This window comes from Oryctolagus cuniculus, chromosome 5, assembly GCF_964237555.1.
Source record: "Oryctolagus cuniculus chromosome 5, mOryCun1.1, whole genome shotgun sequence".
NCBI classification, from domain to species: Eukaryota; Metazoa; Chordata; class Mammalia; order Lagomorpha; family Leporidae; genus Oryctolagus; species Oryctolagus cuniculus.
The window spans coordinates 82780732-82799197 of NC_091436.1; the positions used below are offsets into that span (position 1 = coordinate 82780732).

Here is an 18466-nt window from a genome sequence, read left to right on the forward strand (position 1 = left end):
ATTTGACTCCATTTGTGTTATTATTTATACTCATTTTACATGACATATGAGGTAGAATTCCATTGTGTATTTATATTATTTTCTTATACATGAAGTTGAACATTTTTTTCCATTGATTGTAGTCCATTTATGTTTTTTTTTAAAAAACCATTGTAATAAATTTGTTAGAAATTTTATATTCATTGGATTACATGCTTACGACTTAGTACGATGAAAGCCTTTTATTCTTGTTTGGTATCTGTTAACAGTCCTATCGCCGAAGTTCATCCGTATTTGCTGGGAAGCAGGGCTTCATCACCCTGCGTGATCTGTTCCGCTGGGCTGAAAGATATCGACTGGCTGAGCAGACAGATAAGGAGTATGACTGGCTGCAGCATTTAGCCAACGATGGTATGTTTTCAGCCAGATGCCCTCAAAGTCTGATGTTATGTTGAATGTGAAGCATTTTGTGAAAACAAATCTCACCTTGAATTGTGGTTGATATGTACTTGGTATTCCAGAAACGAAGCTCATTTCCCTCCAGGTCTAACTGCTTTTGTGTGTTCTCATTTCTGTGTGTTAGTAAGGGCTGGTTGCTAAGGTTTATTCGTTGCTTCTGGTGGCTACTAATGGAGTTAGGATAAGGACATGGCCCCCTGGGAGTTTAGATCGGTGGTTGGGCGCAGTTTGGGGACCACATAGAAAGTCTACACTTGGGTTTGATATCTTGTTTTGATCCATGGAAAGCCTTTTTTATGTTACTCTCAGTGCTAGGATAGAAAGCATTTTGAAGTTCTCTCATTTGAAAGTGCTTATGAGTCATTAATGGGGTAGATAAAAAAGGAAAGCAAGTAAAAGAATATTTTTCCTTCTTCCTAACTGACGAGATTATTTTTCCCTTAATTGATAAAGAGATAGAGGGAAGAACACATAATTATTTAAAAAGCATTTTTATTGATGTAGAACAGAGTAAAATGATTTTACACATTTGTGTACATGTGTTAATCATTACTTGTAATTCTATCAATATTTAGAATATTCCCATTGCCTACGATGTTTCCTTCATGTCTCTTTGTGATAATTACTACAGTGACTTCATCTAAATGAGGCCTTGCAGTATATGCTCTTTTGAGTCTAATTTTTCCACCCATTCTTATGTGAGCTTTGATCATGCTGTGGAGTGTGTTAGGATTCATGTTTTTTATTGTTGTGGTAACCCACAATTTGTTTATCAGTTCCTCTCGTTGATTACTTTGAATCATTTATGCTTTTTGGATACTATGAATATAGTTACACTGAGTGACCCTGACTATGTCTTGGTGCACACCTGTTCATTTGTAATACTGCTAGAGCACAAGGCAGGTGTGTGCCTCACTGTGATAAGGACTGTCCTAGTTTGCGCAGATTTCTACTCCAGCAGCAGCAGCATTTGAGAGCTGCTGTTTTTCTGTCTTCTTGGCATTCCTTCAGTGTTTCCACAAGACTTGATGGTTTCTTTTCTTCCCTAGGTTTTATGCTTCTGGCAGGCCGTGTCAGGAAGCAGGAGGAGGCTGATGTGATTCAGGGAGTCCTTGAAAAGCATTTCAAGAAAAAACTGTGTCCTAAATCGCTTTTCTCCAAAGGAAATGTCCTGAAGTTACTTGGTGAGTAGGCCTAAAAGCTCAGAGGAATATGAATGGTGTTGTGCTCATCAGAACTTAACACATTTGTTCTCCCTTGGTTAGGTAAATTATCTTCCCAGATATCCGTGTTAGAGTCTAAGTTCAGCCATATCGTGTGGACTACAGGCATGCGGAGATTGGCAATGCTGGTAGGACGGGCGTTGGAATTTGGTGAACCAGTGCTGCTGGTGGGAGACACCGGGTAAAGATGTGTGACAGTAACTCATTGTGAAACTTCTGTTCAGTCCCACACAATTACTTGGGTTATCTGTGTAGGGACTCATCGTTAACGCATTTTGGGGTCTCTTTTCCTTTCATCACATGTTGTTTGGTTTTGTTTTTTAAAGAAGCAAGCAAGAGAGCTATAATTTACTTCTTCTGCCTTCAGACCAAGACTCCTTGTTTATGGAGTCATTGGGACTGTATGTGTCTCATTCTTTTAAAGCAATGAGAGTCATAGTATTGGTGTGTAAAGGAAAAGAACAGATAAGCTAGTATCTCTTCAAAGTCTATATGAATTGGTTCCTTTTCCCTCCTTACTGGTTGTGTGTACACATGGAAAAGGATGGAATTCATGCAGTGCATGTCCTTCTGATTATAGAAGGTGGGAGGGCATCCTGGGTCTGGGGTCGGGAGGTCCTCTTGTGGGTCGGCACTGTCTGCTGCTGTGATGATGCTCTCTCTGTGGCTCCCCTCTTTGCTGATGGGGTGTTTGTGGGTATGAACTGGGAACACATGCTCCTTTGTTAATCTGGTCTACATCTCTAACAGGTGTGGGAAAACTACAATCTGTCAGGTGTTTGCAGCCTTAGCAAATCAGAAATTGTACTCAGTCAACTGTCACTTACACATGGAGACATCGGACTTCCTGGGGGGACTGCGGCCAGTGAGGCAGAAGCCAAGTGACCAGGTTTGTTCAGTGGCAAATGTTGTGCTTGTTCATTTGAAAAACTGGCTGTGTTCATGAGTCAACTGTGGGGTTTATGGTGCGGTTTTGAATCCAGGTTCTGGTTTATTATGGAAGAATACATATCTTACCAGATTTTTGCTAATCTGCAAGGGACTGTGGGAATTATCCTGGTCCATAGGTTGTCTCATGTTTTCAGACCCTTATTTCTTGCAGAATGACCAGTTTGCCCTGGTAGAAACCAGCTGGCTACGTGTGTATTATCTCCCCTTTAATTACTCCCAATTTTCCAAATTGTAGGAAGAAAGGGACACATCAAGACTCTTTGAGTGGCATGACGGGCCTCTGGTTCTGGCCATGAAAGAGGATGGCTTTTTCCTGTTGGATGAAATCTCACTAGCAGATGACTCTGTTCTTGAAAGACTCAATAGGTACATGGTGAGAGTCTTGCCCTGTGTATGTGTTTATGTTGGCCTGAGTTTTTTAGATATTCATAGTAGTGCTCCTTATTAGCAGTAGATGTTGGCGCAGTGGGTTAGGCTGCAGCTTGAGATGTCTACACCCCATATTGCAGTGCTTCTGTTTTAGCTTCCTGGGAAGCAACACATGATGACCAAATACTAGGGTCCCACTGCCCATATGGAGGTCCTGACTCCTGGCTTAAGCCTGGTCCAGCCTGTGGCTGTTGTGGGCATTTGTGGAGTGAACCAGCAGATGGAATCTCTGTATCTCAATAAATTAAAGAAATAACTAGTGGCAGAGGTAATCTCTAAACAGAGAAACACATGGAATCTATCTCAATAAATTAAAGAAATAACTAAGTGACAGAGGTAATCTCTAAACAGAAAAACACATAAATAATATATCTGTAAAACAAAGAGTAATACTGTTCATAGGTACACAATAAATGGTGGGAAATGTTGATAAGTTACTGATTCTGTTTGACTGTGGCACTCAGGTTCTCCTTTACGAGACCTAGTTTTTCTTTTTTACCATCCATAATCAGAGAGTTGGAACTCTATGATGGCAGGACTAAAAAAGTTTATTGTTAAGCCAAGGTATGTACCTACTTTTCATTATTTGAAAGAATTAGCATGAGAGTTCTAAATTTTAGGCACCTAAATATCTTATACCAAGGTGATTCTTGATGCAGTAACACCCCTTTTCTCTCTTTATTCGGGTATCATTTACATATCATGAAATAAATCCATTGAAAATGTTCAATTTAATGACTGCTAGTCAAGTTGCCGAGTTTGGTGACCATTCTAATCCAGTTTTACAGCATTTTGATGGGTCAGTGGGCTTTTCCCTTCCCTGTTACGTGTCGTTCTTAACTCCACTCCTTGCTCCAGACAACCACTAATCACTTTCTGTGTCTGAATTTGTTTTTTTCATTTTTTTACTTAGAATTTTTATGTTTAAAAGATAATTATTTTGGGGCCGGCCCTGTGGCGCTGTGGGTTAATGCCCTGGCCTGAAGCACCGGCATACGGGTGCCAGTTAGAGACCCGGTTGCTCCACTTCCAATCCAGCTCTCTGCTATGATCTAGGAATGCAGTAGAAGATTTCCCAAGTCCTTGGGCCCTTGTACCCACGTGGGCGACCTGGCAGAAGCACCTGGATCCTGGCTTCAGATCAGCGCAGCTCCAGCTAGTGCGGCCATCTGGGGAGTGAACCATCGGATGGAAGACCTCTCTCTCTCTCTCTCTCTCTGCCTCTGCCTCTGCCTCTCCCTCTCCCTCTCCTTCTCCTTCTCCTTCTCCTTCTCTCTCTGTGTAACTCTGACTTTAAAATAAATAAATAAATCTTAAAAAAAAGATAATTATTTTACCTATAGGCTTCCCTCCCACCCCCAACCCCCATTTTATTTATTTTTTTGAAAGGCATTGCGACAGAGAAGGGGAAAAGAACGGAGAGAGAGACATCACTAACTTTTGACTGGTTCATTCATCAAATAGCTGCAAAAACCAGGTCTGGGCCAGGCTGATGAGAAGAGTTGGCAAACTGGTCTTGGTCTCCCACATAGGTGGCATGGGTCCAAGCACTTGGGCCGTCTTCACTGCTTTCCCAGGTGCATTATCAGGAAGCTGCATTGGAAGTGGAGCAGTCAGGACTCAAACTGGCATTCTGATATGGGGTGCTGGCATTCAGAATGTCAACTTAACCCACTGTGCCACAAAGCCAGCCCCAGTTTTGTTGTTTTTGAATATTTCATCTGTATAAGTGGTCTCTTCTCTCACTTTGTGTTAATGTTTCAAAGTTCATTGCTATTGTAACACATGTATCATTACTTTGTTTCTTTTTACTAATAACAGTATTTCATTTTTATTCATTCTCCATCTGATAGTATTGGAGTAATTTCCACTTTTTATCCATTATGAACAGTATTGCCATGTGAGATACTCATTTTAAGGCATGCCTTGCCGGCACCGCGGCTCACTAGGCTAATCCTCCACCTGCAGCACCGGCACTCTGGATTCTGTCCCAGTTGCTCCTCTTCCAGTCCAGCTCTCTGCTGTGGCCTGGGAAGGCAGTGGAGGATGGCCCAAGTGCTTGGGCCCTGCACCCGCATGGGAGACCAGGATGAAGCACCTGGCTCCTGGCTTCGGATCAGCACAGCGTCGGCAGTAGCAGCCATTTGGGGAGTGAACCAACAGTGGAAGACCTTTCTCTCTGTCTCTCTCACTGTCTAACTCTGCCTGTCAAAAAAAAAAAAAAAAAAAAAAAAGCCTAAATAGGACATAAGCAGAAAAAGGAGTTCTTTTTTTCTTTATTAGAAGTATTCCAGGCCAGTGCCGTGGCTCAATAGGCTAATCCTCCACCTGCAGCGCCGGCACCCCGGGTTTTAGTCCCGGTCAGCATGCTGGATTCTGTCCTGGTTGCTCCTCTTCCAGTCCAGCTCTCTGCTGTGGCCCAGGAGAGCAGTGGAGGATGGCCCAGGTGCTTGGGCCCTGCACCCACATGGGAGACCAGGAGGAAGCACCTGGCTCCTGGCTTCAGATCAGCGCGGTGCGCCAGCCGCAGCGCACAGGTTGCAGCGGCCATTGTGGAGTGAACCAACTGCAAAGGAAGACCTTTCTCTCTCTCTCTCACTGTCCACTCTGCCTGTCAAGAAAAAAAAAGTATTCCATAATACAGATCTGGGACAGTGAGTTGTTTTAAATTTGTCTTAGGAAACCACTAAGTAAAGGGAAAGCTTAGCAGAGGAGATATTTTTTCTTTTGAAGATTGTCAAAGACTACAAAGTGGAATGTGTAAGCCTTAACTGATTTTCCCAATTCTTTTAGTGTCCTTGAAGTGGAAAAGTCTCTGGTATTAGCTGAGAAAGGGAGCCCAGAAGACAAGGATAATGAAGTAGAGCTATTGACTGCTGGAAAAAAATTCCGTATCTTAGCAACCATGAACCCTGGGGGTGACTTTGGCAAAAAAGAGGTAAAACTGTTTCCTGAAGCATAATTTCTTTCAGCTTATGGACCCCCATAAATATAGTATGTAAGTGTACAACTGAATTGTTATGTGCGGGTAAAACCTGGGTAAAAGGTAAAGCTCTGAGAAGATACTTTAGAATCATTATTAGATTACAAAACAACTCTGACATCCACTTCCTCATTTGGTGACTCACCTTGTACATGTGTCTGAAATTTCATCCTTTTCTCACCTTGCCCAGCACTTTACATTACCCTAACCATTGCTTGTAAGAGCTTTGCTTGAGACTTACTATCTTTATATTATAGATAAGAAATTTGGAGCTGAAAATTTAAACTTGAGCTTTGTTTTCTAGAGTCTGATTTCTTAAACCCTAATCTAAAACACCTCATGAATGTTGAAATTGACTGAAACAGTGATAGTCAGGTTCCTCTTCTCGTTTTGCACATGGACCGCATATGTTCTTTTCAGGATTATGTCGACCACTGTCACACTTGCTGAAGTGAAGGGCAGAGGACAGTTCCCTCTGTGTAAGGCTATGTTCAGATACAGCCACGAGTCAACTACCCTGTGGCTGTCAGGCTTGCAGAGTCTTTCAGTGAGAACATCAGAATTATGTGCTTGGATTCCCAGTCTGCTATAGTTAGTAAGAGGATTTGTGTAATATGCCAGGGATGATGAGAAGAGGGGTTGACCTTGAATGTAGGCAATTAAGATTCTTGATAACTTGGTGTATGCTTGAAGTGTGAACATGGTATTTTACATTTACTTTTTCTTAGAAAAAGTTTATCACCGTGTTTCAAGAAGTGCTCTGAAAAGAAGGAAAAAATAATCACAGGATGTGCATGTTTGGGCTGTTGGTTAAGATGTTTGGGGTACCTACATGCTGTGTCAGAGTGCTTGCGTTTGAATGCCAGCTTTGCTGTTCATTCCAGCTTCCTGCTAATACACACACTGGAAGGCAGCAAGTGATGGCTCATGTACTTGGTCCTTGCCACCCATTTGGGAGACCAGGATTTAATTCTCAGCTTTCTACTCCCAGCTATGGCCTGCCCCTGGCCTAGCTGTTGCAGGTGTTTGGGGAATGAACCTGTGCATGGGGGATCTTTCTCTGGCTCTCTGGTTTTCAAATTTAAAAAGAAAAAAGCATCACAGTTTCAGACTTAATATATAAAAATCTGCTCTTTGGCACATAGAAATACCTCAAAGAGCTCTGATTTTGGGGTTGTCTGTGTTATTTTCCTGTCATGTCAGCTTAAGTTTACTTAAGACAAAGCTTGAAACTTTTACCCAAGGCGAAGCTGCTTTTTGGTTTTGCATCACAAATAAACAGAGAGAGAGAAAGAGAGAGAGAGAGAGAGAGAGAGAGAGAGAGAGAGGAGGGAGATCGTAGATCCTGAAAACCAGAGGCCTTAGTAGTCTAGGATGGTGATGAGGAATACTTATACATTAACTATGTGGTCTTTATTGAGCTGCTAATAAGAACAAGCATGGTTCCTGGTCCTTCTTAGACCAGATAGAGAATTATCAAGTAAAAGAGAAGTGGTGACATGTGGTATTGTAAGTATTTGTAAACAGGCATTATCTGACTTTGGGTAGGGCAAAGACCCTAAGATCCGGAAGGCTAAACAGTTCTGTTATACAAGAGAGGAAGTATATGCTTCCTTAATTTAAAATATTTTAACTCCTACTTCAGAAAGCCCCTTTCTGTGGGGAGTTAGCTGTGTATTTTCTCTAGAGTATTATTCTGTAGTTGATGGTAAAGGTAAAAGGAAAGAAAGACTTTTGTGTAATCTTTGGCCAGGACCAGCATCCTCTCTGTTGTGTCTGTAGAGTGTGAAGATACTGCACACACCTAGTGGTGGAGCTTAGTAAGATGACCAGTGTAGGGAACCAAGATAAAGTAGGTCTCCAGTACATTACATCCAGTAGTAGAGGTAACAAAAGAGCATCTAGTATTTGCCAGACTCAAAACCAGCAGTCTTTTAAAGAATTCATTCTACCTGTCCTTGTAGGTTTAAAATCATATTCGAATTTTATGTTCTTTGTAGCTATCTCCTGCCTTGAGAAATCGGTTTACGGAAATATGGTGCCCTCAAAGTACAAACCGTGAAGATTTGATTCAAATAATCAATCGTAATCTTCATCCAGGATTGTCCCTGAGCCGAATAGATCACAAAGGTGAGTTGGCAGGTGGCAGCGAGTGGGATGGTTTTGGATCGGATGAGGATGTGTGTTGGGAGTGTGGGTTGTGTTAATGGACCTTAGCCATGTGTATAAATGGTGTTGTGTTATAACGAAAAAGACATAGAGAGATGGAGACAAAGTAGATCTGAGGAAAATGTTATTAATCTATTCCTATAAAAATGTCCTATTATGTTTTAATCAGCACCACCTTGAGAAAGTGTAGAATTTAAACTGTAGTATCTTTAATTTTCATCAACTAATTTAGTCTCTTTACTAAAAAGATTTTTTATTGTAAAAGATTCAGACATGAAGAAAATAGAACAGTATTGAAAACTGTATTTTAGCAATTGTTTTTTTTTTCTTTTTTTTTTTGCCAGTCAGAATTAGTGAGATAGAGTGACAGAGAGAGAGAGAGTTATAGACAGTGAGAGAGAGAGAGACAGAGAGAAAGGTCTTCTGTGGGGAGCAACTGGGAGCAACTCGGACTAGACTAAGTTACTGGAATTAAGACTTATTCTATGCATCTGCTCTCCCACAATATGGCGCTGGGAGAGGAGGAAACAGCTTCTACACAGCTGCCTCCAGTTCAACCAATAAGCAGCAGGACCTGCTCCTGATTGGAGGAGAGCAGCATACTCGGCGTGTGGGTAGCAGAGTTGGGATTGGTGGAAGAGGACTATAAAGGAGGAGAGAGACAACATGCACCGGGGAACATCTAAGGGGAACACCTGAGCAGCCCCCGAGAGAGCCGGCCGGCGGTGTGCCGCTCCCCCGCAGAAGTGGGGAAAGCGGCAGGGGGAACCGCCCTTCCACGGAGGTGGAAGGGACAGTAGCCAACCCGGGAAGAACCAGCAGCAAACCCGGGGAGGGCCGAGCAGACAAAAGAACAGCGCAGGGTCCTGTGTCGTTCCTCCACGAAGACGGGGAGCGACAGTCTTCCTTTCATTGGTTCACTCCCTTAATGGCAGCTACGGCCGATGCTGCGCCGATCTGAAGCCAGGAGCCAGGTACTTCCTCCCGGTCTTCCATGTGGGTGCAGGGACCCAAGCACTTGGGCCATCCTCCACTGCCCTCCCAGGCCACAGCAGAGAGCTGGACTAGAAGAGGAGCAACCGGGACTAGAACCTTGGGTGCCAGAGCTGTAGGCGGAGGATTAGCCAAGTGAGCCTCGGCGTCAGCCAGCAATTCTTCTTCTTTTTTTTTTTTTTTTTTTGACAGGCAGAGTGGACAGTGAGAGAGAGAGACAGAGAGAAAGGTCTTCCATTGCTCTTGGTTCACCCTCCAATGGCCGCTGTGGCCGGTGCACCGCGCTGATCCGAAGGCAGGAGCCAGGTGCTTCTCCTGGTCTCGCATGGGGTGCAGGGCCCAAGTACTTGGGCCATCCTCCACTGCACTCCCTGGCCACAGCAGAGAGGGCCAGCAATTCTTAAAATTCCCAGTGAGGGTCATTGTTTTTTATTTTTATTTATAGATACGTTTGTTTATTTGAAAGGCAGAGTTACAGAGAGGCAGAAGCAGAGAGAGAGAGAGGTGTCTTCCATCTGCTGGTTCACTCCTCAGATGTCCACAGTGGCCGAAGCTGGGCCGATCCAAAGCCAGGAGCTTCTTCTGGGTCTGCCACGTGGATGCAGGGGTCCCAGGACCTAGGCCATCTTCTACTGCTTTTCCAAGCCATAGCAGGGAGCCAGATGGGAAGTGGATCAGCCAGGACTCTAACTGGCCCCTGTATGGGATGCCAGCACTGTAGGTGGCAGCTTTGCCCGCTATGCCATAGCACCGCCCCTGAATCATTGTTTTTTTTATATGATATATTTTTAAAAAGTTAAATATTTATTTGGTTGGTTGGCAGGGAGAAAAAGGCAGGCAGAGAATTACTATTCATGAATTCAGTCCCAAATTGCCCGCAATAGCCAGAACACTATGTGGGCTAAAGTCAGGAATAAGGAACTAAATTACTTGAGCTGTCAGTGTAGCCTCCCGGGATCTGTGGTAGCAGAAAGGGGAGTTAGGAGTCAGAGTCAGGAATTGAAATCAAATCCTCTGATGTTTAACTCCTTATGATAAATGGTCATGTCTGTGTTTCTTTTTTTCTTCTTCTTTTTTTTTTTTTTTGTAAACCATACTGGCTTGATTATGTGTGTTTTATCTTCAACATTTATTGGTCTAAACTTATTACTCAGAACTGGTTTCAAGATTCAATATACAGTTTTTTGCATCATTTTGCCTTCTTTATTAAAGAATATAAAAGAATATCTGCTTCATTCAGATTGGGATCTTGTATATGTTCAACTTTTCTTTTTTTAAAAAAATTATTTGAAAGGTAGAGTTACAGAGAAAGGTAGATACACAGAGAGGTCTTCTATCTGCTGGTTTGCTTTCCAAATGGCTGCAACGGGTAAACTTGGCCTTCTCGAGGCCAAGAGCCAAGAGATTCTTCCAGGTCTCCCACATGGGTGTAGGAGCCCAAGGATTTGGGACATCCTCCACTGCTTTTCCAGGTGCATTAGCAGGGAGCCAGATCAGAAGTAGAGAAGCCAGCACTCAACCGGTGCCCATATGAGATTCTGGTGCTGCAGGCCAGGGCTTTAACCCACTGTGCCACAGTGCAGGCCTGCTCAACTTTTCAAAGGCATCTTAATGCACTGTTTAAAAAAAATAGGTTTGATAGCAGTAGAGGGCACCTGCATGGATCTTGGTCTCCCATAGGTGTCTCAGGAAAGATTGGCCATTTAGGAAAAACTTCCTTTTTGCAAGGCCCACACTGAAGTACCATTCACAAATATACATAGTGCCGCTTGAACAGCTGGAATCTGCCATGCTTGTTGAACTTCTTGTTTTTAAACATTTGTTGGTATTTATACTTTTTAGGTAAAATGCTTACTGTTGATTTCAGAAATTTAGAAGATGCTCTACTCAATTGATATTACTTGAATTTATATATAATATATAGGAAGTATTTTTTTTGTTTCCAGATGTTTTATGATATATAATTGTGATCATTAGAATAGTCATTAAATCATGAAACAAAGTGTTTGAACCTGGGGCCAGTGCAGTGGCATAGTAGGCTAAACCTCTGCCTATGGTGCCAACATCCCATATGAGTGCTATTTCTGCCCTGGCTGCTCCGCTTCTGATCCAGCTCTCTGCTATGGCCTGGGAAAGTGTTGCAAGATGGGCCAAGTGCTTGGGCCCCTGCATCTGTGTGGGAGACCTGGAAGAAGCTCCTGGCTCCAGATCAGCCCATCTCTGACCATTGGGGCCATTTGGGGAGTTAACCCGCAGATGGAAGACCTTTCTGTCTCTGTAACTATCTCTTGAATTAAAAAATTCAAAGTATATGAATCCTCTAATTTGCTGAGTTGACAGATGCGTAGATTAAATAGAAAGATCTTAACTAAATACTAGTGAAAAGTGCCATTTCTCATTACTGTGAATGTAATACAGATGTTTCTCAGCTTCTGTGGGGTTACCTAGGTTGAAAGTACGTTTAAACCAAATGTCATGTTTTAGCAACAGTTCGCTCTGAAGTGTCAATTGTTTACACTTCGGATTGCCTGGTGGACTAAGGGCTCTGGCTCAATACCATTGCCCAGCACAATGAGATAGGATTCTGCCGCATACTGCTAGCCCAGGTAAAGATCAAAAATCAAAATTGTAGTATGGTTTCTACTAAATGTGAATGCTTTCACACCACCATAAGATCAAAATGTTGGAAGTGAAACCACTGGTAAGCCAAGAATCTCTAAGAATAGTAAAATATGTACTTAAAATATCTTAATGCTAAAATTATAAAAGATAGTAAAATTTGTGTACTTTCCAAAATTATTGTGCTATAATGTCAAAATTGTGTCTAAATATGAACCAAATAATAATTATGATTTTTTTTAAAGATTTATTTATTTATTTGAAAGTCAGAGTTACGCAGAGAGAGAAGGAGAGGCAGAGAGTGAGGGAGATGTCTTCTATCCGCTGGTTCATTCCCCAACTGGACGCAACAGCCAGAGCTACACCAATCTGAAACCAGGAGCCAGGTGCTTCTTCCTGGTCTGCCATGCGAGTGCAGGGGCCCATGCACCTGGGCCATCTGTCGCTGCTTTCCCAGGCCATAACAGAGAGCTGGATCGGAAGTACAGCATCCCATATGGGTGCCGGCACTTCAGGCAGCAGCTTTACCCACTATGCCACAGCGCTGGCTGCCCAAATGATTATTTTTTTAAAAAATATTTTATTTATTTATTTGACAGGTAGAACTACAGACAGTGAGAGAGAGACAGACAGAGAGAAAGGTCTTCCTTCTGTTGGTTCACCCCCAAAATGGCCGTAATGTCTGGAGCTGTGCCAATCTTAAGCCAGGAGCCTGGTGCTTTCTCCCGGTCTCCCATGCGGGTGCAGGGCCCAAGCACCTGGGCCATCCTCCTCTGCCCTCCCAGGCCACAGCAGAGAGATGGACTGGAAGAGGAGCAACCGGGACAGAATCCGGCACCCATGTGGGATGCCAGCGTCTCAGGTGGAGGATTAACCTAGTGCGCCACAGCACCGGCCCCCCAAATGATTATTTTCTTTGAGCAGTTAAGGTAGCGCCCTAGGCTAGAATCCTCAGTGTTTTGTTTGTTTTTGTGGAAATGGAATCTTGTTCATGAATCCATTGGGAATACAAAAGAAGGTATGGACCCCTGTGCTTTTAAAGAGTATCTTTGCATGTAATCTAAAGAGTATAGGGGCTAGAACTGTGGCAAAGTGGATTAAGCCACAGCATGTAGCACCAGCATCCCATAAGGGTGCTGGTTTGGGCCCTGGTTTGAGAACCTCCTCCTCTTCTGAGCCAGGTCCCTTCTAATGCACCTGGGCAATCAACAGAAGATGGCCCAAGTATTTGGGTCCCTGCACCCTGTAGAAGACCCAGGTGGAGCTCCTGGCTCTTGGCTCCAGGGTGGCCTAGCTCTGGCTGTTACAACTATTTGGGGAATGAACTAGCAGATGGAAGATACCTCTCTCTTTGCTTCTGCTCCTGCCTCTGCCTCTCCCTCTAACTTTCGAATAAATAAATATATATATAAATACATACATATATATATATTAAGAATATAGGACATTTCTTGGACATTTATGCATTCTGCAAATGCTTTTGCTTCCTTGTGACGTAGGGGCTGACATAGCTGAGGTGATGCTGGATTTTATCGACTGGCTGACCCACCAAGAGTTTGGCCGGAAGTGCGTGTTCAGTGTCAGAGATATCCTGTCTTGGGTTAACTTCATGAACACAATGGGGGAGGAAGCTGTTTTCACAAGGCCAGAGACCATCTCCACAGTCACATCTTTTGTTCATGCTGCATGCCTGGTATACATAGATGGAATAGGTTCAGGTATGTTGTCTGTCAACTAACTGAAGGGAGCAAGGAGCCAGGGTGGAGTGGAGGGAGGAAAGCAGGGAGCCCAGGCCTCTGACCTTAGATATATGCCTGAATCCCTTGGCCTGAAACTCAGAATAGCTTTCCTTTTCTTTGTATTCTTTTAAGGTGGCTGACATAAGACATTTGCCACAGGCCGTACTAATAAACATGAAGTGATTAGGAATATAAGGAATATTGTTGAAGTTGTCCTAGTTCCTGAAGCACTGGACAATTCTAAATTTGAAGAGTTTTAATGTATTAATCCTTAATAATACATTTTAATAATAGTTTTATTCATGCTAGTTAATATATAGTTTTTAGTTAATGGGCGTGCATCCTTTTGTTTGTTTCAAGTTTGCTACGTTTTCTTAAATTTCAATATTTAAAGCTCTGGGTTTTCAACTATGCAGTTTAGAAATATAAAGCAAAATGATCAGTAATAAGCTATTAGTTTCTGTATCTTCAGGCTGATTTATCACTGCATGACAGTAGTACTTTATTGAATAAGCTGTGGCTTACTTAATCTATAAACTAGTGGCAGGGTGTCAGGCTGCTGCTTTGGGCTGCTTACCTGGGGAGTAATATAATTCTGCTAGGGGCTGTTTACCCTGGCACATGGCTAGGGCTGCTGCACAGTGTCTGTGAAGTGTGGTGCTGTGTTGTTCCTGACACACTAATCCTCTCTATTTTAGGGGTAACTTCCTCTGGGTTTGGTACAGCTCTCTTGGCTCGAGAAGAATGCCTGAAATTCCTAATCAAGAAAATTTCCAAAATAGTACGACTTACTGAATGTCAGAAAAATGAATTGAAGATTTATAACAGACTCAAGGCCAAAGAGTTCACTGGGATAGAAAACCTTTGGGGAATTCATCCTTTTTTTATACCAAGGGGTAAGAGTGATTTTTAAGAAATTAATATTGTTTTTCTATAGATCAAAGATCTTGACATATTCTTAATGTGGCACATTCGTGGTTTTTTTTGAACTTGCTAATCTGGTTTAGAATCTGACTTGAAAGAAATATGATTAAATGATTCAAAGTATATAGCTGGTATGTAGTTAGGGGGAAATACAGACTTCAACCTTTGAAGAGATTATCTTCTAAAATTGCATTTATTTGTTTATTAAATGGTGCCCACAACAAGAGATTTCCTATAATAAAGCTCTAAATCCCATTTAAACTGTCAGTGAACTCTTTAAGTGTCATACACAGAGTTGTTTAGCCAGTGTATGTGGACTACATGAACCTCATGGCCTTTTATAAACACAGGCTTGTGAACCCTAGAAGGCTGATATTCTGTCATTCATCTTTTGTCCCTGGCTTCTACCTTGTCACCCAGTAGTCAGTCATAGATAATCCAGTGGTCAAGGAGATGGTCGATTTGAGTTGTAATCCTTATCCTCATTCCAACTTAGTTGCCTCTACCAAGTGTTGTAATAAGGAAATTAAAAGATGTCTCCTGAGATGATCTTGGTTTTTCAGGTGATTGCTTCCATTGCAGGGTCATCCGATCCTCTCTATTCTTTTCTCTATGTTCATAACTGTTAATTGCCTGAAGTATGCAGCCGTTCAGTGGTGAACAAAACCAGCCTAGGTCTCTGACCAAATGGATCATTTCCCCTTTCTCCGTCTCTTCAGATCTCGATTTCTCTTAAAACGTACTCTATTCATCCCAATGGTCCCTCATGATCTAACCACTAGATAGCTTCCTAAACCACCATCATAGTATTTAATGCTCTGTTGTAGGAGCTATGCTGCCCTTGTTTGCAAGGGTGAGGACATAGATGTGTTCCTAACCCCACACTTCCACACTCAAGTACCGGAAACAACCTCTAAGAGTGTTAAGTCCTTATAAGACTGCTATTTCTGTCCTTCAGTTACATTATGAGTTAAGGATGACATATCCTGAGTTGTCTTCGTGGCTTGAAAACATTGGAACTGTGTGACCTTTATGCCTAACTTATTAGGAAAATACCTGTTATGAAGGTACATTGTACAAGTGTTTATAGTAATTCGAAATGTAGATTGTGAGAACAGAATTATTTGTTTGCCATTATACCTATGTACGTGGTACATGTGTTTATAGGATATGGAGAAATCTGTGTAGTAAGCAGAGTTAATGAAAGTGTGCCACATTTTATGGATCCCAGAATAAGAAATAGAGGCTAAACATTTTCACTACTAATGGTACTTAAGTGACTGACAACCTATTGGATGGATTTTTAAAATCTGAAGTTGATATGTACATTTGAGTTCATAACGGAGCTTATGTGGCTTGGCTTTTCTCTCCTAAGGCCCTGTCCTACCTAGGAATAATATCGCTGATTATGCACTTAGTGCAGCCACTACAGCTATGAATGCCCAGAGGCTCTTAAGAGCTACCAAACTGAACAAACCCATTCTCCTGGAAGGCTCACCTGGTGTTGGGAAGACGAGTTTGGTGGGAGCATTAGCAAAGGCTTCAGGAAATACTCTTGTTCGAATCAACTTATCAGAGCAGACGGTAAGCTTAATCATGTTGTAGTGGATAGGGATAGGGATAGATGTTATTGTCTGTATCTGTTTCTAGTTTTTGTAATCAGACACGGCTATTTATTATTAGTACCTCAAACATTTCATGTGATAAAGACTTCAGGTATATGATTTTCCAAACTAATTGTGCTCTGGATTCATCAGTAGCTGACACTTGGAGTAGTATTCTCTCTCAGGTGATTTATTGTAATCCTCTTTTCAGAGAGAATTACCCACTTTTTAATTTATTGTAATATAACTCTGCTTAGGTTTTTTGCTTCTTGAAAAAGCATACTAGAAATAAAGTGACTTTTAAACAACCTTGAAAATACAGGGCAGAGGTGGCAAATTAAATGCACTTTTTGTAGTGAGGTCTGGGAACAAGGCCTAGGCATTGTTATTAGTGTTTTTTTTTTTTTTCCTTTTTTTTTAAGTTCACCAATTAATTTCCAGCATCCAAGATTGAGAACTATTAATCTAGGCCGCCAACTCAGATTGATTGATACTTAGAGCATTGCAATGAGAAGATGCTTCAGGCACATTTGGGCTCCAGGAAGAGGGCAGGGATTGGTTAGGTTTATCTTGGGGATAAGGAGAAAGAATAATACATGAAGCCCAAGTGTTTATCATCTCAGGTTTAGGGTCTGGGGTTCTAGTTATTTTTCTATTTTTAGTAATGTTGGCTTTTCTCCATTTCTTCCCTCTCTAAAAGGACATCACAGACCTGTTTGGAGCAGATCTCCCTGTTGAAGGTGGCAAGGGAGGAGAGTTTGCCTGGCGTGATGGCCCCCTGTTGGCAGCTCTGAAGGCAGGCCACTGGGTTGTGTTGGATGAGGTGAGGGCCTGTCTAGCATGTCCAGGATGGGGACATACAAGTGAGGGGCAGTTCTGCTTCTTCCAGGTCTCAGTGAATGATTATGATGATGGCTAGTAAAGAAAGGCACAGTCCCTCATGAATGGAATTCCTGTGGCTTCTTCTGAGAATAAGAGAAGCCCCTCTATGTATAACTCACAAACTCTCCCATGTTTAAAAGAGAAAACCTGTTCCTTGACTGGTTTATTCTTCAATCTCTGGCAAGCCTGCTGTGTTTGTATTTATTTCAGAGGTGCTTTCCGGTAGCATCAACCAGTCATTCTTAGTACCCCAGAGAGACTGGGGAAAGATGCAAAATCACATCCAAAATTGATGAGAAAATCATTAGTGCTGTCAGTGCATATTAATCAGAGAAGAAATACCGTGAGGCATGGTAAATACTGAATGTCTGTAGCAGCTTGAGAATAAAAACAGGTCAGTTTGGGATGTAAATTGTTAATTCAGAAAAAAGCTGGAAGGATTTGTGGAGCTGAAATGATTAGAGTAATGGAATCTTTATAGATGAAACAGACTCAGGCACAGCAGGTTCCCTACATCTGGTCCCCTCTGTATCTGAGCATCAGTGAGCTGTAGTATTATTTGCTGAGCTGCCTCCTGCTGTTCTTGGGCAGCTATTAAGGAAAGGGGGGGTTTTCTCTCCAGAGTTTTTGAAACAAGGTGCCTCATAGTATACTTAGGCAGGCAAAAGGAAAGCCTAATTTTAATACTGAAAGCTACTGCTCATTCTCCTATTTAGTGGAAATGCATTCAGGGCCCACAAGACAGTTCTGATTTGGAAATGAACTTTTTTTTTAAGATTGATTTTTTTATTTATTTGAAAGGCAAAGTTATATATATATATAGAGAGAGAGAGAGAGAGACAGACAGACAGACAGACAGACAGACAAAGAGGTCTTCCATCCACCGGTTCACTTTTCAAATGGCCATAATGGCTATTGCTGGGCCAGGCCGAAACCAGGAGCCAGGAGCTTCTCCCATGTCTCCCATGTGGGTACAGGGCCTTTCTCTGTTGCTGTCCCAACGCACATTAGCAGGAAGCTGGATCTGAAGTGGAGGAGCTAGGGCTTGAACCAGCATGTGCCTGTATGGGATGCTGGTGTTGCATCTTAATCTGCTACACCACAATGTTGGCCCCTGGTCCTCCTCCTCTTTTTTTTTTTTTTTTTTTTTTTTTTTTTTGAAGATTGGTACCAGACCAGGATGCCCACTCTTACCATTGCTATTCAGTATAGTCCTGGAAGTTTTAGCCAGAGCCATTAGGCAAGAAAAAGAAATCAAAGGGCTATAGATTGGGAAGGAGAAAGTCAAATGATCCTTATTTGCAGAATACATGATTTTATATATATGTGGGATTCAAAAGACTCCAACAAGAGACTGTTGGGACTCATAAAAGATTTTGGTAAAGTAGCAGGATGTAAAATATAAATCAAAATCAATACACAAAATTTAACAGCCTTTATATTCACCGAAAATAACAAGGCTAATTGAGCTTCTAAGATCAATCACATTCACAATAGCTGCAAAAAAAAAAA

The 18466-nt window shown here is 42.1% G+C and overlaps 1 protein-coding gene across 1 annotated transcript in view; it reads left to right on the forward strand.

The window, feature by feature from the left end:
- Window positions 1–18466, forward strand: part of MDN1 (midasin AAA ATPase 1) — a 175544-nt gene that overhangs the window by 74495 nt on the left and 82583 nt on the right. The window contains exons 27-37 of the mRNA XM_008263214.4: window positions 249–390; window positions 1488–1622; window positions 1704–1842; window positions 2412–2550; window positions 2848–2978; window positions 5835–5979; window positions 8025–8154; window positions 13305–13523; window positions 14243–14440; window positions 15844–16052; window positions 16773–16895. Coding sequence (XP_008261436.2) covers window positions 249–390; window positions 1488–1622; window positions 1704–1842; window positions 2412–2550; window positions 2848–2978; window positions 5835–5979; window positions 8025–8154; window positions 13305–13523; window positions 14243–14440; window positions 15844–16052; window positions 16773–16895 — 1710 coding nt within the window. The remainder of the gene's footprint in view (window positions 1–248; window positions 391–1487; window positions 1623–1703; window positions 1843–2411; window positions 2551–2847; window positions 2979–5834; window positions 5980–8024; window positions 8155–13304; window positions 13524–14242; window positions 14441–15843; window positions 16053–16772; window positions 16896–18466) is intronic.